The sequence below is a fragment of the Trichomycterus rosablanca genome, chromosome 20 (assembly GCF_030014385.1).
Source record: "Trichomycterus rosablanca isolate fTriRos1 chromosome 20, fTriRos1.hap1, whole genome shotgun sequence".
NCBI lineage: Eukaryota > Metazoa > Chordata > Actinopteri > Siluriformes > Trichomycteridae > Trichomycterus > Trichomycterus rosablanca.
In genome coordinates, this window is record NC_086007.1 from 24,097,568 (window position 1) to 24,118,685 (window position 21,118).

The following is a 21,118-nucleotide window of genomic DNA, read 5'->3' on the forward strand; positions in this document are numbered from 1 at the left end:
AGGCTCGCTGGATCTGTGCTGCAGTCCATGACTGAAACAGAACAGAGGGGTGCAGGGAAACAGCTGCCGTTCTGTCCAGCACGCTCTGGGACAGACTGCATGTGAAACACACACACACACACACACACACACACACACAGTTGCACTGCTTATCTCCTCTTGCGTACCTCCTTTGCATGCACGACCGAGGAGGACTGCAGGCTAGCACATGTTCCACCGCCATCAAGCTCTTGAGTGCTCGAGTTTGAATAACAGCTGAGCTACTGACCTGGCTGACCGTCCAGCAGGAACAATTGACCACGCCTAATCAGATATCAGATTTCACTGATTTTTAAAGAAAAGTGGCATTAAATTACACTCATAATTTGAATGATGGAATAAATTGAAGCTACAATACAATGTACAGCTTACTTTAGTAGTTGAATGTAAACCTAGAACATTCAGGCTCCGTCTCAAATCCAAAAATACTCGTCCATGTTTTGCTTCCACAGTATTGGTTGGGTGTTTTACAAACTCAGTTACCCCAGTTACTTTTTTACTAAGTGATTACTAACTGAATTGCTGTAGGATTGCTAGGAGGGCTCATAGAATTTTGAACAAAAAGCAAATTGCATATTACACGAGAAACGACTTATTTCACAGTCCGTGATGTGATTTTTACAGCCATGAATTAGGTAGGGCTTGCAGCCTCTGCTTGGTTGGTCGAGTCATCTCAGTGTGGTCCTATACAGTCTTAAAAGGGGCTTTGTAACCCTTTTTCAGTCAGCGAGGATGTCATACAAGGTGCGCCAGTAGTACATGGTAATTAGATATATCCAAATTGTAATAATGCAGAAGGGAAAAAACATTTAGCATGGTGAAATCCGATGTACTGACTGTAGTATATTGCCTAAAGTTTGTGGACACCTGGCCATGAGCTTACAGGACATCCCAATCTGGCATTGTCTATGGAAACAATGCTCTAAAGCAGCGGTCCATAACCTTTTTAACACCACGGACCAGTTTCATATAAGATATAATGTCACGGACCAGCAGGGGCGGGAGGATTTCGAATAAAATTATTCGACAAGCATAATAAAAAACACAAAGTGCATATAATACTGCTCACCAATGATAGACAATTTGTGAAAACCCTGAGCTTTTTTTTGCTGCAATGAGACGTTTTCACCTAGGGGTGATAGGAGACAATAACACCAGAAGTGTGTTCCTTATGTCCAGTCTACATTATTTATTCTTTCTTTGCGGCCCGGTAATAAATGACCCTCGGACCGGTACCTGGGACCACTGCTCTAAAGTTAAGGTCGGTTGCATCACTTGACAGTTCCGGCCTCTTTCCAATCGCTGACACTGGTAGTAAATTGGTATTCCGGTGGCTCCCCCCCTTTTGTCAGGCCAGGTGCTGTCTGGCTCTCAGGGAAGCTGAAAGGCCCGACAGTGTCAGTTTCCTGTGGCGGTAGCCAGCTGTAATAACACAGTCGCTGTGTTTGTCCTACGCACACAGCCGTCTCTTCCTGCTGGGTGGGTAAGAGAGGATGCCAGTCTGTCTGCTCCTGCCCTGCAGGTGTCAGATGGGAAGATGTTGCCGTTCAGAACAGTAGCGCTTCTGTGGAAACCTCGGACAAGAGCACGGCTGTCCTCGCTGGCCCGGCGTCTTCCTGCTGCAGTCGCTGGTCATTAGGCACCCATGCCAGGTCTGAATCTGCCAGGCGTGGGTGGCAGCGTGAGAACGATGGTGATGGTCCTCGTGGATGATTGGGAGGCTGGATACATTAGCACTTACTTTTTTTAACAAGTGAGGATGAGAAATAACACAACACACTAAACTGTGAGCTTCAGTAAGAAGAACAAGTATGTGAACCCTTCGGTAAGATCTTTATCCAAGGCTGCTCATTTTAGGAAGGATCGTTTCATATGAAGTATCCTGTGGTGGTGAGATATGAAGCTGGAAAAGGCTTTAATCAATCCACACTGATACACAATAAAGAAGTATTCAGTACTCTTGCAACTCCCCCAAAAGATGTCATGCTGCAAAGATCACACAAAAAGCACAAATTTAGTAAAATAAGTGCTGAAAGAGGGGAGACCTGCAGAAATCTTTAAAGCTTGTACAGCATTTATGAATCCATTTGCAGCATGGCATCTCTCCTTGAACCACAGGCATCTCTTCTCAAATCTCAGGCTCTGTCCCAAATCACATCCTATTGTATTAACATGTGTTGCAATATTCTTGCGGATTAAAAGAAAAAAAAAAGATCATTGTTATCAATGATACGTTGAAAAGCCAGTGTCTGGCATGGTGTGCAGGTTTGTTAGCGCCAGTGGCACCATTATAGGTGAGGGGTACGGATGCATATGCTGCCATTAGGACAACATCTTTTTCAGAGACGTACCTGCTTGTTGTAGCAAGACTACACACGTTACATGACTGTGGATTTGTAGTTACAAAGTGCAGGTGGCACCCAGGTGGCGCAGCAGGATATTCCGCTAGCACACCAGCGCCGAGATTCGACACTCGGCGTTGCCACCGGTCGGCTGGGCGCCATCTAGCGGGCATAATTGGCAGTGCCTGCAGCAGACACGTCTCTGCTAGGGAGGGATGATGGGACTATGTGGGTGGGGTCTTCAAACGCTGTGAAAGGACCCTGATTGGCAGATAAAGACGCACCCGTGCAGAGTGCATAGGTGAAAAAGGGTTCAGCTAAGGGCTGCACGCGGGTCGGAAGAGGCGTGAGCAGCAATATACCCACCTCGACTGCAATCAGGGATCCCACAGCAGCAGAAGACAAATTTACTACGCTAAAATTGGAGAAAGTGGGAGAAAATGCATAAATAAACTTAAAAAAAAGAAAGTGTGCAGTTGCTAGACAAACCTGTCTCTTATTAAAAACGTGACTAATGATTATAAAATGCAATAGATCAGGGTTTTTTTCAGGCAGCCAAAAATGGGTCACAGAGAATAATAATATTAATTAAATCAACAAATTTTAACAGCCACATACACGAAATAAACTTGTGCACGGGCGCCCCCTTGTGGAGGCTTTATGTTACATTTTGTAAAGTGGGACCAGATTGCCACTATTTTTAATAATTTAGTTTATTTAGTTTTGTTTTGATGCATAATTTGTGTTGCCTGGGTCTCACCATGGACAAAATGTGGGTTGCTTGAAAATAAGGTTTAAAAAACCCTGCAATAGATGACAACAAAGAATGCATTTTTGGTGTCTTCATTGCTGTCTGTTTTTATTTACATTTTTTACTGTCCCAACATTGAATTTGAGTTGTATGCAAAAGTTTTGGTTTAGTCTATAATAAAGGTATAAAAGTGGTGGGGCTCTGATTTGTTTCTCAATGTGCTTTTATTCGCAGCACCCCCAACATTTACGGACGTGCCTCCACAATACGTGGAGGCCAGGGAGGGAAGCAGCATCACCCTGAGCTGCACCGCCTTCGGTAACCCCAAACCTGTGGTCACCTGGCTCAGAGAGGACGAGCAGCTGGCCAGCAGCAAAAAATACACAGTAAGTCCATAAAAGTGATCGAATCTGATTTTTTGAACAGTGATTTGCATGAATGTGTTTTTATGTGTGGGGTTTTTACAGTGGTAAAAGTATAAGAGGGGGTCTGATTGCACCTCGCTGCTCAGTGGACAGAGAAATGGACCCAAGTGCTGAATTATACAGAAGGAAACAATAATATAAAACCAAAATAAACCAAATAAACAGAAAACAAGTGACCCAGTAATTACAGTCAATCCAGAGCAGGAATTGGTTTGATTTGGATTTAATTGAGTTGCTTTTTGATTTCTCTGTTCCAAAATAAATGGGACTTGTTTACCTTCTCTCATTAAAAAGGACATCTATTTCCTAGCAGGCCTGTTTTTGATGGTTCGTTGAGTGCATCCAAACAAATTCACTCATCCATTAAGCGTAAAATGACAGTTTGAGTTTTTTTCATAACTTTGGAAGGAGACCAATGTTCCATTTAGTAAATTAGGTAAAAACAAATTCAAACTAATTCAAGTGCTGCAAAGTAAAGCTGTAGGTGCTGGTAAAAAAGGTTTGCTTTTAAACTGCACTCTCTTCATTAGCTGCATGTCAGTCAGGACATTATCATCATCAGGTTGCTTAATGGGAGGCTTGAAAGACCTGGGTTCGAATCTTAGTGCTGCTGTCGTCTGATTGGGCATCTACACAAACATGATTAGGAATGTCTGAGGAACGTTAAGGTAGCTTAAACCCTGCAATGGATGAGCACCCTGGGTATTCCTGCTTTGCGCCCAGTGTTTACCAGTAGATCCGGACCTAATTTGAACATAATTGGACCTCATTTTTAATGTTACATTCTTCTTCATGGATCAACGAAACTATACACTGAACAAAAAAGAAATTAAAGTCCAATTTGTCCAGTAATTATGAATAAAATATTTGCTGAAGCTGAAACAGACCTTCACTGTTACTTAGCAACCAGGTCACCAAGTAATACAGGTATGGTGACATATACGTGTCTTCAAGCTGTTTCACCACATATTTATTTATATATTTATTTATTTTGTGCAGTCCCCCCCAATTTTCCTCCCAATCTAGTCATATCCAATTACCGATTGCATTTCGCTTCCTCTCTACCAATGCTGACTTCCACTCCTGACTAACACATGCCCCCTCTGACACGTGTGCAGTAGCCGACTGCTACTGGGGATCAGTCTCGCACAAGGAGAGTCACGCACTGATATCCATTATCCCTCGTCACTGTGCAGGCGGCATCAATGAGCCAGCAGAGATCATAATAGCATCAGTCATGAGGAATCCTGTCCGGCACCCTCCCTCCCAACGAGGCAATCTTTGTTTGCATAGGCGCCCAGCCTGCCGGTAGCAGAGCTGAGATCCGAACTCACGAGTTTAAGATGTCAGCTATGGTAACAAGCATGACATTGTCTGTATTCAGTCTGTTGCTCTCTTTTAAATGCTTTGCAATGAAACAAATAATCCTCAAAATTCCTCAGAAAGCATCTTGCTCTGCATAGGCGAGTACAGATGAATCAGAACGGGTGTGCAGAAGGAGTATGAAAAACTGACAAGAAAAGAGAGAAGCATGAGATGAGCTTGTGTTGGACTGACAGAAAACATTCAGGCAGTCTGGCTCCAGCAGGCATCATCTGCCAGCGCTTCTGAGCGCACCCCTGAGGAAAGAACAATGGAAGAAAAAAAAAATAACACAAACCAGACTGAACCTTTATCGGCTTGTTCTAGCTCTTTAAATTACAGATCAAGCTGTACCCTGCCATGCTTTGTGTTTGTACATCATGTACATATCCAATCTGTACCTTGTATTCGCCTGCTGTGCTTTCAGCCAGTATTAGTCTCACTGATTGCCAGTAAAGACAAACACAGAAAATGCACAAGTCATTAATAGAACTGTTCTGGTAAATCTAATATTATGAAGATAACTTTTAAAAGACCATTTTAACCATTTCTATCTTTGAAAGTAGTGATTTGTATTTGCAGCCTTTGGCTCTGTACACCTATTGATTCCTGTAATTATTTACTCAGCACATTATGTCAACAGTGAGGTTCTTAAAATCACATTAACATGACCAAGAGCTTTAATATATATTCATATCAAACGTAGGAGGGTAGGTAGTAGGGTAGAATGTCATCCGAATGACTTTGACTGTAGAATGGTTCTTGCTGGACGGTCTGGTTTGTGTCTGTTAGAAATTATGGTTATAAAAAAATGGCCTTGATGAGAATTGTTGGACTGGTTCAAGATAATGTGAATGAGCTACAATAACAAATTATTTTTTCACTTCTCTTTGCTAGAACAGGAATCTAAGACTACAGTGGGCACAGGCTCACTTAAACTGGACAGTTTAGGATTGGAACAAAATTGCCTGGATTGATCAGTCTTGATTTGTGCTGTGATATGAAGATTGTAGGGTCAGACTTTTGGCATAAATGACATAAATCCATGGATCCACCTTGTGTCAACATTTCAGGCTGTTGTGAGTGTGTTGTTGTAGTAAATGTTTTTTCAAAACACCTTGGGACTACTAGACTAGTGGCTGGAGCAGTTTTCCATCTTATAATGACTACCACTAGCCTAGTGGGTAGGGCTGTGGGTTACATAGCTTAGTGGCTGGAGCTGTGGGTTACCACCAGCCTAGTGGGTAGAGCTGTGGGTTACCACTAGCCTAGTCAGTAGAGCTGAGTTACCAACTAGAGGGTTGTGTCTTTGAATCCCAGCTTTGCCATGCAGCCAGTGTTGGGCCCTTGAGCAAGGCCCTTAACCATCTTGACTCCATGGGTGCCATACAGTGGCTGCCCTGGCACTCTGACCCCAGCAAATAAAGAATTTAATTGTACTGTACATGTGCTGTACTGTACAAAGCCACAGATTACTACTTGATCTCAAACTGGTTCTATAAACATCCAGTAAAGCACTTTTTTGCTGTGATATGAAGGGGGATTAGGCACATTATAGATCATCTGACAAATATACAACAATAACATCACGTAATCATGTCAACATGGACCAGAATTTCAAAGAAATGTTTCCAACACCTTGCAGAACCCATGTCACAAAGAATGGCGTGGCCGTACCCTGAATTATTATGATTTTTCTGATAAAATGACCATGAGTGTATAATAAGCACATGCTGGGAGTCCTTGTTGTCAGAACAAATGACAAACTTGCCGATTTTATAGTTGACGATGGAGCTGGGTTTGCTTTCAGAGTATAAAAGGGCACACATGTCGTATCCATGGAGACTGTGGTGGGCATGTGCTTTATTATTACCTTTCTATATAAACACTTACATCCATGAATTTACTCTCATGCTTTTTTAAAATTTTAATTTTATCTCCTCCGTTTCTTTAAAACACTTTACCGCGATTGCACCGTGTCATGACCTCACCTTTAAGAAGAGCGGCGAGACGGGCAGTGAATCTGCACTTGGCACTACGGCTGCCATGGCCGGAAGCTCAGAGAAAGAGAGGAATGTGAGGTTGGAGCAGTCGGTGTAAAGAGCAGGAAGAACGGATGTTGTCTCAGACTCTGTTATTCCCTGGAGATGGACGCTCATATTCTAGTTTCTCAGCTTCGCTCCGGCTGTGCTGCAGCATGTGTGTGTTTAATTGCAGCACAAGCAGCGCCAACTCTTCTTTATTACGCCGGCCTGCACAGCCTGTCAAAGCCTTTTGTGTACAGTAGGTTCTGAAAATATTCAGATGCTTTGAACGTTCTTCTCGAGTGGCCCAATTAAAGTCCTGACGATGAACAGTTCAGGTCAAGTCAAATTTATTTGTATAGCGTTTTTTATAATAGACATTGTCTCAAAGCGGCAGCACGGTGGCTAAGTGGGTAGTACTGTCACCTCACAGCAAGAAGGTCCTGGGTTCAATCCCCAGGTGGGGCGGTCCGGGTCCTTTCTGTGTAGAGTTTGCATGTTCTTCCCGCGTCAGTGTGGGTAGCAAAGACTTGCAAGTAAGGTGAATTGGAGACCTTGAGAAGTGATGGACCTTGTGTAATGAGTAACTATCGTTCCTGTCATGATTGTAAACAAAATGTAAAACATGACGTTAAAATCCTAATAAACAAACAAACAAACATTGTCTCAAAGAAACTTTATAGAATCCAGGACCGACAGACCAAAAACCCCCTGTTGAGTGAGCCAAGGGTGACAGTGGCCAAGGGACCCCATCCTCCTTGAGTGGCCTGGAGAATAATTTGAGGGAAAATGATTTACACAAGCCATACATACACAAAATTAATTTAAACTTAAAGTTATAATTATAGGAGTTCTTCATGATTCAGTCCAGTCTGTGATGAAGTCCGTAGTGAGTTCTGGACATTTTCAGTGCGAAAACGCCAGGGTTTCCTCCGAGATGAATCTTGTGTAACCAGTAACTACCTGTCCTGTCATGAATGTAACCAAAGTGTGTAAAACATGACGTTAAAATCCTAATAAATACATTTATTTGTATTTGCTGTGTTGCCTGTAGGTAAGTGACGGCAGTTTGACCGTGCAGGCCATCACACGGGAGGACCGAGGAGCGTACAGCTGCCGTGCTCACAGCGACCAGGGAGAGGCATTTCATACCACACGCCTCCTCGTGCAAGGTGAGCGCTGAACATCTGGTGTTATTTAGAGTCTTACTTAACTAGATGTGTTTTTAAATGCACCACGATGATGCACAACAACATGGCATGGTGTTTTATACCAGCCAGGCACAAATTCATTGAATGGATGAAGTTTATTAAAAACTCAATGGATGGGAATGAGGGGAAAGAATCTACATTTGAGAACTCTCATTTCTCCTCTGCACATGCCCAAAGCATCTCAATCCCTCGTCCCTAACTTATGAAACAAATAATTCTCAAAAATGTCTCCAAAACATCCAACACTGCTCCTCTAATACACTCCTAATCTTGTTAATCCTCATCGCTCCCAATGAGAGTCTCAGCATCTTTATCTCTGCCACCTCCAGCTCCGTCTCCTGTCTTTCAGTCAGTGCCACCTCCTCCAAGTCATCATAACAACGTTGCAGGCCTCACTACCGTCACTTTCCCTTTCACTCTGGCAGTGCTTCTTCTATTGCAAATCACTCCTGACACTCTACACCAGCCACTCCACCTTGTCTGCATCTCTACTACTTGCCACTACTTTCTATATGCTTTCTACTTTCATTTATCAGCTTGTGGGACTGTGTGTGTATGTGTGCGCATGTGAACAGTGAGGATAAACGTATTAAAGTACCAAAGTCATTTATTTTAACCAGCATGTTGACACAATACTCAGTGCTTTATTGCTTCAATGGTTATTTCAGGTCCTCCATACATCGTGGCACCTCCAGAGAACATCACCGTGAACATTTCCCAGAATGCCCTCTTCACATGCCAGGCAGAGGCCTACCCCGGCAACCTGACCTACACCTGGTTATGGGAGGAAGACAACGTCTACTTCAAGAAGTAAAGTTATAATCTAGTTCTGCTCTGCTTATGCTTCTACAGTTGAGGTCAAAAGATTACATACGCATTTACATACATGTTTACATACTCCTGTAAGATACTGTAATTCAGTCAGAAGAGCATTTCTGAGGTCAGGCACTAATGCCGGCAAGTCGGCAGTCCAATTCATCTCAAGGTTGAAGTTGTGAGGTTGTGTACTGGAGTTCCAATAGCCTCCAGAGATTCCTGACCTCCACCCCACTGAACACCTTTGGGATTAATCTGGATAAATGATACCATATGAAAGTCTGATCATCTTGTAAATAAAAAAATATTGACGGAAGGTTGAATTTATCAGAAAATCGTTGAACTGTTTTGTTCTGACGTGGCAAAATCGGTCTGGTTGGATATACCCACCTCACCCATCCAGATCTGAGGGAGTTATGGCAGGAATCTCACATTATGTTCCTCAAGCATTTTGTTAATGATAATGATTAAGTTTTTTATTTACATGCCTTTATGCTCTCTCTGTAGTGACCTCAAGCTCCGAGTGCGCATCCTGATCGATGGCACCCTCATCATCTACCGCGTAAAGCCTGAGGATACTGGCAAATACACCTGCAGTCCCAGCAACAGCCTGGGCATCTCGCCCTCTGCCTCTGCCTACCTGAGAGTACAGTGTAAGTACGGCTCACATTGTATCTTCCACATTGGTTTCCATTGCACTAGTGAATTTTAGAGTGTATGAGGGTATTTTCTACCGATACGCTGATGAGTCAAAATATTATGAATATCTGCCTAATATTCTGACAAAATAGATCTGACCTGCCAAGCCTTATATTTATAATCTTTTTTACCCCCAGAAGACCAAATATGGATTTACAAGCTACTATTATCCATAAATCAATCAATCTATCTATCTATCTATCTATCTATCTATCTATCTATCTATCTATCTATCTATCTATCTATCTATCTATCTATCTATGACAATAATTTATTTATAATTTGGTTGTTGATCAATCATATGACAGATGATGTTTCATCATGAGAAGTCATGGGATGGTGAACTTTTTGTCTCGATGTCCAAAATCAGGATGAATAATCAGGCACAATGTAAATGACCAACACGGTCCAAGCAAAGACAAGTCCAAGAGTCCAAGAGATTACACAGGAGGACTCGTCTCAGGTTTACTCATAATAATCGGCAGTCTTTGTAACAATCATGTCAGTTAAGAGGCTTTATATAAGGCTTGGTGGTTTGCTTTTGGTAAGTATATTGTAAAAAATATCACTAGAATTGTGGTAAGGAAGATCATTAGTGGTTAAGAGGAGCAGCACCAGCACCATTTCTATGCTATAATCAAGAATCAACCTCAGGAAATCGAAACCTTTTCGATATTAATGGAACCCTGAGTTTAATTCAGTGTTTCGGTGATTTCTACAGACCCTGCCCGTGTTCTCAACATGCCACCAGTCATCTATGTCCCGAGAAAGTTGCCAGGAATCATACGCTGCCCAGTCGATGCCAACCCACCTGTTTTGTCGGTCAGATGGGAAAAAGATGGATACCCCCTAAGAGTTGAGAAGGTCGGTACACTGTAAAATTCTCACTGTGACTTTCTGAACTTGTGTCCACACTATGCATGCTAATAAGCTCAGGGTCATTAGCCTGTGTCTCATTTCTCACAGTACCCCGGCTGGAGCCAAATGCCAGATGGAAGTATTCGGGTGGCAGAGGTCACTGAAGATTCCCTTGGCACCTATACCTGTGTGCCTTACAATGCCCTAGGTACCATGGGACAATCCCCTCCAGCCACTCTGGTGCTAAAGGTTTGTTTTCAGTGTGTTATGTTAATATACTTGAACTTTAATGACTTTTAAAACACTGGAGCCATTGCTTAACCTTAACACTGCTCTGACATGCTACATTACCTGTATGGGATGGAGTTTTCCTAAAATCCAGCTGTGTTTCAATTATGTGCAGTTTACAGTGTGGAAAACATTATATTGTCACAATATGATAATATTTCCACTTGCATGTAGGACCCACCTTACTTTAACGTGAGGCCTGGGGGGGAATACCGCCAGGAGGCCGGCAGAGAGCTCGTCCTTCCCTGTGCTGCTTCTGGAGACCCTGAGATTCCAACCATCACCTGGAGAAAGGTACAGAGTCTGACTTACTACACACTGAGAAACAGACGGTATGTATTCACACTATATGGCCAAAGTATGTGGACACCCCTCCTGATTATTAGCTCCATGTGTTTAAAAATGATATTCTTCTAACTTGCCTGTTTAAGCAAGTCTGTACTTGAAGCAAGGTCGGTAAAGACATGGTTTGACGAGTTTGGTCTAAGGGAACAGTGGGGCCGGCTTTATATTGTTGTCATGGTTTTGTAATGGGACATACAACATAGTCATGGTCAGTTGTCCACCTGCTATTGGCCATGTAGATAGAGAAAGACAGATGGATGGATGGATGGATAGAAGGACGTACGGACGGAGGGGCAGACAGACAGACAGATGGACGGACGGACAGACGGATAGATGGACGGACAGACAGACAGATAGAGATAGATAGATTCATGTTTACTGCTATTTTGTTTTTGGTTGTAGGTTGGAAAGCCGAGTCGAAGCAAGCACAACATCTTACCCAGTGGCAGCTTACAGTTCGTGTCTCTGAGCAAAGAGGATCATGGGGAATGGGAATGCATTGCCACCAATGTTGTCACAAGCATCACTGCCAGCACAAGACTTTTTGTAATAGGTATACTGGTTATATTGGTCCCATTTTGACTACGCGTCTTCATTGTTAAAGCTTGTGTGAAATCAGGGACATCGTACACATTGTCTTCTGTACTTTTGTCAGATGAGATGTTAGGAAAGCACAATCAGGGGTAGCATGCAAGCACGTGCCTCCTCTAGTAATTGTGAAAGCGCTAACCACATCTTCACAATGGCCGACAGGTACTGAGGACCACGGTTTTTCTGTATTCTTTGACCAGTTGTGCAGGTGTCTTGACCATTCAGTAGGAGTCACTGTTGCAACGTCAAGGAAGCTGCACCGCCTCTAACCTTTCCTTTCTTAGACATGGCCAATTGCGACTGTCAAGCGTAGACTGTCTAAATGTAAATAATAATAATTACACAAAGTTAAATTGGTGTAAAAATATGTTGCAGATATAAATAGAGTGGACTTTAACAGAGGTTTTTTTGTGTTTCAGGCACTAGTCCCCATGCGCCAGCCAACGTCCGTGTCCAGGCCTCCACAGCCTCAGCCAATGTCTCCTGGGAACCCGGCTACGACGGCGGGTTTCAGCAGACCTTTTCGGTCTGGTATGGCCCTGTGTAGGTCCCCCTAGAACCTTTAGCTTCCTCTTTCCTCTAAATTTTTTATCCTAAATTAATGTTAATGGTCCTAAATTTTGAGACTCATGTAGGGTAAAAGCAATTAAAAGTGCTTTATTTTTAAAAAGCTGTGACCAAAGACCAAAGAGTTCTGGAAGTGTCAGAAATCAGAAAGGGTTGGATTAAAGTCTCAGCTTTGCTATCAGTCGGTCAGGCGCCTACACAGACACACAATTGGCTGTAGTGGAACAGTGGCTGAAACAGAGTTCCTTATAATTATATAGAAAAAAGAGACAGACAGAGACGTATCTGAATGTGGACGTCACTCTCGTTTTTTTCCGTTCAGGCATATCGTAAACATTCCAGTGAAATAGAGCTGCAGCTGGCAGAGCAGCGCAGCTACTGATCATTTTTATAACCGTTCTGTCATGCTGCTTTTGAATCAGGTATTAAATCAGCACTGTGCTCTGCAAAGCCACGTTGCTCCCTGCACTTAAATAAAGCTCAAGCTGCCAGTAAATACATCAGAACCAGTCCTGAGATTTCATTACAATGACGCTCATGACAGCCCTGCAAAATAAGTGTTAGGGGCGCGATACATTCGGCTGTCAGTATATTCGCTAGAACTAGTCCAGGGGCTTGGATCTGATGCACTATATGGCTAAAATTATGTTCACATGTTGTGTAATAATGAAGTCTTTCAGTGTTTTTCAGCGACACCCACTGCTGTATAACAGTTATATAATATAAATGACATGCTTTTACATTTGTGGCAGATCAGTTTACATGGAGTTGTATGAATTGTACAAATACAACGGGGTCCAAAATCTGTCAGCAGGATTAGTTATTTCTTTAGATTAGGTAATTTTTTTTTTTTTTAAACAAGATCTCTTTTTTTAGAACAAGAGCTTTCTTACCACTTACCCCAAATAAATAAATAAATAATTAACCGTGAATGTGTAAAACTGTGTAGAATCACAACAGAAATATAGAGATATTTAAATAGTATTTTTTTATTTAGGGTGCTTGGGTGTCTATTAAATTAGCCCACTACTGTCCACTGGGTATCTATGTATGATTGGCGCCTTGCCCAGTGTGTTCCTGTTGGACCCTGACCAGAATAAATAAATAATAAAAAAAATTCCAAAAAGTTACGTATTTGATTTGTCTCAGTTGTAAATATTGTATTTCTGTATTAGTTGCTCCCCAAACTTATTATTATATGTGGCTTTTCTATTTGATTTTCAAGAATAAGATTTTGTTTTTTCTAACTGCATGCTGTTTTTTACAACAGGAAGAAAAAGACAGATTTAGGTCCTCATGATTGGCTCTCCATGCCTGTGCCTGGCTCCCAGACCTGGTTGGTGGTTCAGGGCTTGGAGACAAGGACCGCCTATCAGTTCAGTGTGCTGGCCCAGAACAAACTGGGCACAGGTCCCTTCAGTGAGGTAGTCACTGTGAATACAGTAGGTAAGTGTTGAGGCTTGTTTTACACCACTTTATCACAAACCCTGAACTATTGACTTTAAATGTTTTCAATCTTTAATGCCTGGTGTGTGCAGATAATATTTCATCATAGAATATTTGGTCTAAATTATTCTAAACCTGCGAAATCAGGCAGCAGGCTTTGACCAAATAGCACACCATATACTGAAAAGTGTGCTACTTTAGTTTTGCACTGGTGGTGATTGTTTTAGACCATGCTGTTTAGAAAGTAGTATGTTTTGAGACACAGCTTTTCAGATCAATGGCTGAAACAGCGTCTCTGCACTGTGCAGCCTCATTTAGTGAGTTTTTTATATAAACCCATTTTATGTGCTGAATTATTGCATGTATACTGTAAATCGTTTATATACTTTTATTTCCTTTGCCTCTTTCTCTAAATGCCTTACAGTTTAATCCTGAATATACTGTAGTTGATTCCTTCTTTTCTGTCTTGCCAAGTGATTTGCAAGTGTTGTGTTTTGTTTCCACCAGTGTACCCCATAAGTACTCCGGAACCACTGGTGCTTCTTACCCCACCGCGGTGCCTCACAGCCAACCGGACACAGCAGGGTGTACTGTTGACGTGGCTTCCTCCGGCCAACCACACTTCACCTGTAGATCGTTACATTATTGAGTTCCGTCTGGGAGAGAGGTGGGAAGTCCTGGACGACCTCATTCCAGCAGACGAGACCGAGATCTTGGCTAGAGACCTCATTCCGGTCAGATTTAAGTATTAAGTATATATAAATACATATGCCCAAAAGTATGTGGACACTGCTTGTTGGACATCCCATCTCAAAACCACAAGCATTAAAATAAAGAACCTGCGCCTGTACTTTTGTGGCCGTCACAGACCACATTCATCTGACGAGGCTGTCTACAATATTTTAAAGCATGTCTGTGGGAATTCTTGCCCATTCAGTCAGGATAACAATTGTGAGAGGAGGGACTGATTTAACTAGAATCAGTGTTCTAATTCATCCCAAAGCTGGAACATATAGTTTGTTAATTAAATGTATACACCTATAGCTGAAACTCATAAATTAAAAGGGGTGTCCACATACTTTCTGCCATATAATGTATTAAAGTTTTAATAACCTGAATGAAATAAGGGATGTTGTTTTGCATTGACATAATTCTGAGTAACTGGTTGGGTTCTGCTTTAAATGAAGAATTTTCTTAAATGTTTATGGTTAAAATATTGGAAAATGAATAAGGAACCAGATTTTTTTGGGACACTGCTCTCTGGGTTTGAATAGCAGTGCTATTGGCTGGCCGGGTTTCTACACAGACATGATTGTTACGTCTGAGAAGGGGGGTGTCCCCTTCCGGGTAAAACCAGACCCACCACAACCCTGACCAGGATAAAGCACCTGATGAAAATGAAATGAATTGAAATGTACTAGCAATGGGAATGAAGTGGCATTCTTAGGCCACTAATAGTTCCAACCTACACCCTGTTAACCCACTTTGAATGTTCCTCTAGGACTCGTGGTACGAGTTCCGCGCCCTGGCTGTCATGGATGATCTCATTAGTGAAAGCAGTAATGTAGTGGGAGTGTCAAGCACAGGTGAGAATTTTTAAAAGCTATTTTTGACCCCGTAATTTCACAGCTCGAACCACGTGGCGCTTCATTTCCCCCTGCTGATTATCACAGTGTGCTAAAGTAGTTCGCTTCTCTTCTCTGCTTTGTGTATGTTCAGTAGCAAAATATAAAGACTACTCCAGCTTTTATCAGTCACGCTGTCTGTAGCGTAGGCAAAAAATACCATGAGCAATGATTTTGACACATTTTACTACAGTTGACACCCAACCATGAGCTTGTTTGGCATCTTAATTTAAAACCCTGGGCATTAGTATGAGGTGGTCGTCCCTCTTTTGTAGCTGTAACACCCTCCAGTCTTTTGGAAAGGCTTTGCACAATAATTTTGGGAAACATCTGTTGACACAGGTTCCCATACATCAGCATAGCATTTGTGAGGTCAGGCAGTGATGTCGGACAAAAAGGATTGACTTGCCGTGTTTTTTTTTTTACCCCAAATGAGTTCAGTGGAATTGAGGTCAGGCTCTGTGTAGGCAGTTGGAGTTAGTTCGCCCCATTTATTAAACCATGTTTTATGGAGCTTAATTTTTTGCACAGGAGGACCACAGGGGCACCACAGGGGGCAGTAATCCTAAAACAGGAAAAACATTCCCAAATGTTTGTCAGAAAGTTGAAAGCAAGTGGAAGCAATGTTTCTTTATCATTTTAAAACATTTTCAGCAGTGGATGTGGCTTAAACACCTAAATTCAATAATTATAATGGGTGACCACATACTTTTGGCTATATAGTGTACCATTTTTAAGAAAATGAATTAAATGAAAGATAAAAAGTTTTAATTGTTATTGTATGTGGGGTTTAATAAACTTGTTGCTGCATCCCAAAGCACATACTATTGTAATGAAACTATGTCTGGCCTGCCATCATTTCCCTTCACACTTCAATGATGTGTATTTTGAGTAAAATAATTCCTAGTTCTAGCACATATGTTACAGCTACAGAAAGTCTGGAGTATTCCTGGTCTGCTAAAGTGAAATAATCATACCGTAGATACTCTCTTGGCTGCTTTGTGAATAACTGCATGCTACCTGGCTGCCCTGCTTCCATCTTATTTCACGCTTTGCAGTGTGTCTCCTTTCTCAGATCCCTTCCCTCCCACAGAAATCTCTGATGAGGGGCTGGCCAGGCCAGTGGTAGCCGGGATTGTGGCTACCATCTGCTTTCTAGCCGCTGCCGTTTTGTTTAGCACGCTGGCCGCCTGCTTTGTCAACAAGCAGCACCGTCGCAAGCTCAAGCGCAAAAGAGGTGAGTGTGGATGAGCGAATGAGGAGAGGCCGAAATCCCAAAATATGTTTGTTTGATATGCTTTTAATAGCCAGTTGGTCCAAACATTAGGCTTGTCTTGTAACATGAAAAACCCAGTTTAAAAGAAGAAGACAGTAGGTAATATGTAAATAAAAGCACAAAGCAGTGATTTGTTATTTAATACTGATTTTTGTAAATATGAAGAAATTCCTTATTTGATGCCTGTAAAACATCCCTAAAACGTTGGGAAACTTTTGAAACTTTGGAAAACCATTTTCAGTACACAGTGTTTGTAACATTTGACTTGGAGCATGTACTTGAAGATAAATACATTTCTAGCTCGTCATCCAACTTAATTCAACATTTTGGCAATGTGAAACACATTTAGTGACACGTACACCTTAATGAATCAATGCCTTGCATCTCCTATAGTGGAGCTTTTGTTTTTATTGTAGTTTTTTGTTGTAGTGCTTTGATTTTGGAGCGTGTTTTACTTTGTTTGTTTGTTTTATTGGGATTTTAAAGTCATGTTTTACACTTTGGTTACATTCATGACAGGAACGGTAGTTACTCATTACACAAGGTTCATCAGTTAACACAAGGTTATATCGAACACAGTCATGGACAATTTTGTATCTCCAATTCACCTCACTTGCACATCTTTGGACTGTGGGAGGAAACTGGAGCTCCCAGAGGAACCGTACCGCCCTGTTTTACTTTGTACCTCAGACATTATTATTATTATTAATCATTAATCTATGATTTATTTATTATTATTCATTAATCATTACACACTGATACACATGTCGACTCATTTATATGAATTCCTGCATTATAATATCTTGTTGCATACGAACAGCTTCTTGTGGTGGAACTATATTTCCTTTGGAAATTATATTTTCTTTTGTTTTTCTTAATCTTTTTTTCCTTAATCAATCTTTGCAACAACAAAAAAAAAAGAAATGCTGTGTGCTATTGTGAATAAAATTATGGTTGTACAATAATCTTCGGGTCGGGTCTGCGATGAAATCCCAGCCGTGATGTTATTTGTAATATATGTACTGTAGTTATGTATTTTTTGTAATGTTCTTTTTGTGTTTTAGATCCTCCTCTGTCTATAACCCACACCAGAAAAAGTGTCGAGTCTCCGTAAGTATCTGTGCATGGTAACGTATATCATACTTTGCACTTTAGCCTATCTGTTGATTCCCAGGATGCCATGAAAGAGGGGGCAGGAAATGCATGTATAGGACTAATGGCTGACCTACGCAGCTGCCCTCTTTACTTAAAGGAATGCATGAATGAGGATTTGAGTGGACTGAATGGCTGCTATTAATGCATCTGTGCTCACCTTTGCTTTTCGGGCAGCGAGATGCATTGATTTACCATCACTAGTGATATTACACAGCTTTTATAGCCTGATCAATTATCAATAACAGCAGCTGGACAGACTATCAACATGCTAATACATGAGCCTGTGAGAACTGATGAGCGCAGGCATGGCTGTAGTAGCTCAATGTTCAAACGCTAGTTCAAAGTAGAGACTTTTTTAAACCCCCCCCCCTCCCCTAGAAGTCAAAAATACAAAATCTGTTTTGTCCCATTCTGATTCCATGAACGTTCTTGTAACTGTATACCATGTTTCCATCCCATCTTCATCCATGTTTGTTTGGAAGCCTGGTCAGGTCTGATGGCCACCTCTTGCCCCCCCTTTCTATTGTGTCTCTCACCGCAGGCCTCCTCTTACCCCCTTACCTGGCATTGAGCCCTACTGGGAAGAGCCAGACAGGAGCAGCTACAGGCCCCCATCCACCAGCCCTCAGTGAGTGCCTGCACCTGCACCTGTTTCTCAGCAGATGGCGCTAGCTTCGCCACTCTGCCCTAGCTGTGCATGTTTATTGTTATCATCTTGGTGCGGAGCTTTTACTGGTTCAAAAAAAACCATTGAAGACATTATTTTTACATTTACATTTTCGGCATTTTAGCAGATGCCTTTATCCAAAGTGACTTACAGTACTGTGACAGTATACAGTCTAAGCAATTGAGGGTTAAGGGCCTTGCTCAAGGGCCCAACAGCAGCAACCTGGCAGTGGTGGGGCTTGAACCAGCGACCTTCTGGTTACTAGTTAACTACCTTAACCGCTAGGGTACAATGTTATAATGCTACAACACTGTAAAAGTTATACATCGCTGCTCCTATGCTTTGATTCTTAAACAGTCTTAAGGTGGAATATCTCTGAAAGCTGAATAGCTGATTTGAAAAATAAATAAACAGCTGATAATAAGTAGCTGATTTATTGTTGCTGTATTTGACCTGACTTTGTCACTAAACAGTTTTTGTCATCTGATCTCATTGTGTTCTCTCTTCATGGTACATTGATACTCTCGACACAAGTGATTTCTCATCCTCTGTAAAAGTGATCTTGTACAGTTTGTCATCATTACTTAAAGTCCGGTTTATACTGTAGTTTTAATCTTTATATACACTCACTATGGTGCAACTGGATTGCAACACACACGTCTGTTTTTATAAATAAAAATCTATTTTTATTCTGCAATTAAATGTGATTCTTTATATTTTCAGGGGGCTAAAGTTTTCGTTATTATTATTAATTTTTATTTACATTTTCTTATGAAAATACATTGCTTTTTTATTGTATCTATCTTAGAAATAGTACATTAGTCTTATTTAGTCATAGTTATTTAAAATTCAAATTTAATCAGATTGTAGACCCCTGCCTGCCTGGATGTAGAAAGTAGGAAGATTCGGCTCACCTTGGAAGTAGCCAAAACAAAAATACTAGTAAAAAATGTTGAAATAAAAATAATTTTACAGTCTATAAAATGCTAACCTCTGCATATGTTTTGGTCCACAGGCTTTCCTCTGGGAAAATCAGTCCAGAGAGCATCGCTTCCTCTCTGACCAGTGTGGGCCCACATGGCCTTTATGTCAAGAAGCTGCCAAGCCCGCGAAAAGAAAAGGAACTGTCGCTGTACAAGCGAACCAAGCGAGCAATAACTGGCAAGAGGTACAGCGTGTCAAAACACGAGGCGGAGGTCACCACACCTATCGAACTGATCAGCCGTGGGCCGGACGGTCGCTTCGTCATGGAGCCGTTGGACACAGACATGTCACTTAAGTCACGACGCATTGAAGGCTTCCCCTTCGTAGAGGAGTCAGACCTATATCCTGAGTTCAGACAGTCGGACGAGGAGAACGATGAGCCCGGGCCCCTTCCCCCAGTCATGGCCACGCTCAGACCTCAGATATCACCTGTGTCCTCAAGCCAGGAGTCCTACATGGCGCAACCCCCTGCCTACAGCCCCCGCTTCCACAGGCCCATGGAAGGTACGAGCATGTTGGAGGGTAATGGGCTACAGGCAACAGGGCAGAGCCGAGTATCCCACTTTCACAGAGTCTTTCCTCCGGGCCCTTTCTATGGCTATCTAGGTAGTGGCGCCGAGCTGGAGCTGCACCCTCCATTCTACACGGCAGACGTCAGCCCTCGCAGTTCAGCCATGTCCTCGTCCTCTCCGCCGTGCCCCACCGAGGGGCCATTCCGCCATCCCATCGCTTCTGGCCATGCCCTGCCAATGGCGCATGGTCCTCCCTCCTCACGCTCTACAGACACCTGGCAACCTCCTGAATTTCCTTTCCTGGGTCAGGAGGGTGCCTGTGTCGTTTTGCCACCACATCCTCCCCCTCATCTCCGCCGGGACCTGCCCGAACCGCCACCTTACCCATCCCGTGGCCACGCCCCCTCCAGCTCTGCGTTCCTGCGACTGGAGGCACTCCCTCCTCGAGGCCTAGTGGGCACACATGCAGCTATGCAACAGGCCCAGAGTTTAGGGCAGTTAAGACACACTGCCCATGGAATGGGTGTACCAGTGTTGCCTTATCCAGGCCGGGCAGGGAGCCCCAGTACGCTACGTAGCGAGAGCTCGGATGAGCCGTGGCTGAGTCCGAGGGCGGCACGCCGCCTGGATCTGGGTCTGCAGCAGGTGGTGCTGCAGCCGTCGCGTCTCTCACCTCTTACACAGACCCCTCCTAGCTCTCATGCTGGCTCACCCGACATTCTGGTGCGCCCGCCTCCACGACCGGGTGTTCTGCGCTCCTCGCGGTCACAGGAGATGCCAGAGAGCATTCGCCACATCACTTTCTCAAGGAGGTCCTTGTCCTCTTCTCCCACCACCTCTCCCACCCTGGGCTCAGGCTCCAGCCGCCTGCCAGGTCTGGGTTATGGTGCCCATGTGGCCTTTGCCACCGCAGCGGCCAGCTACCCATCTCAATCCCCCTCACCCCCGGCGGAGAGCAGCGATGCTTTCGGCCAGCTGCCATCTCAAAGGAGGACAGATGAGGAGATGCTGCCCTCAGAGCCCTCGTCAGGGTAGGTGAACTGCAACAATGGCGGCTCCAAAAACATGACCAAGCAATCACATTTTCATTACCCAGCCTGCAAAGCAACGCCTTCATACTTTTGCCATTTTTAAT

General features: G+C 42.9%; 1 protein-coding gene across 2 annotated transcripts in view; it reads left to right on the top strand.

Moving 5' to 3' along the window:
* Window positions 1-21,118, top strand: part of igsf9ba (immunoglobulin superfamily, member 9Ba) — a 41,490-nt gene that overhangs the window by 14,645 nt on the left and 5,727 nt on the right. For both annotated transcript variants that reach the window (XM_063017076.1, XM_063017078.1), the window contains exons 4-19: window positions 3,367-3,518; window positions 7,998-8,115; window positions 8,823-8,964; window positions 9,478-9,623; window positions 10,391-10,533; window positions 10,636-10,776; window positions 10,990-11,109; window positions 11,563-11,713; window positions 12,171-12,294; window positions 13,589-13,764; window positions 14,272-14,498; window positions 15,266-15,350; window positions 16,483-16,626; window positions 17,730-17,775; window positions 18,362-18,448; window positions 19,503-21,014. In XM_063017076.1, the coding sequence (XP_062873146.1) occupies window positions 3,367-3,518; window positions 7,998-8,115; window positions 8,823-8,964; window positions 9,478-9,623; window positions 10,391-10,533; window positions 10,636-10,776; window positions 10,990-11,109; window positions 11,563-11,713; window positions 12,171-12,294; window positions 13,589-13,764; window positions 14,272-14,498; window positions 15,266-15,350; window positions 16,483-16,626; window positions 17,730-17,775; window positions 18,362-18,448; window positions 19,503-21,014 (3,514 nt within the window). The remainder of the gene's footprint in view (window positions 1-3,366; window positions 3,519-7,997; window positions 8,116-8,822; window positions 8,965-9,477; window positions 9,624-10,390; window positions 10,534-10,635; window positions 10,777-10,989; window positions 11,110-11,562; window positions 11,714-12,170; window positions 12,295-13,588; window positions 13,765-14,271; window positions 14,499-15,265; window positions 15,351-16,482; window positions 16,627-17,729; window positions 17,776-18,361; window positions 18,449-19,502; window positions 21,015-21,118) is intronic.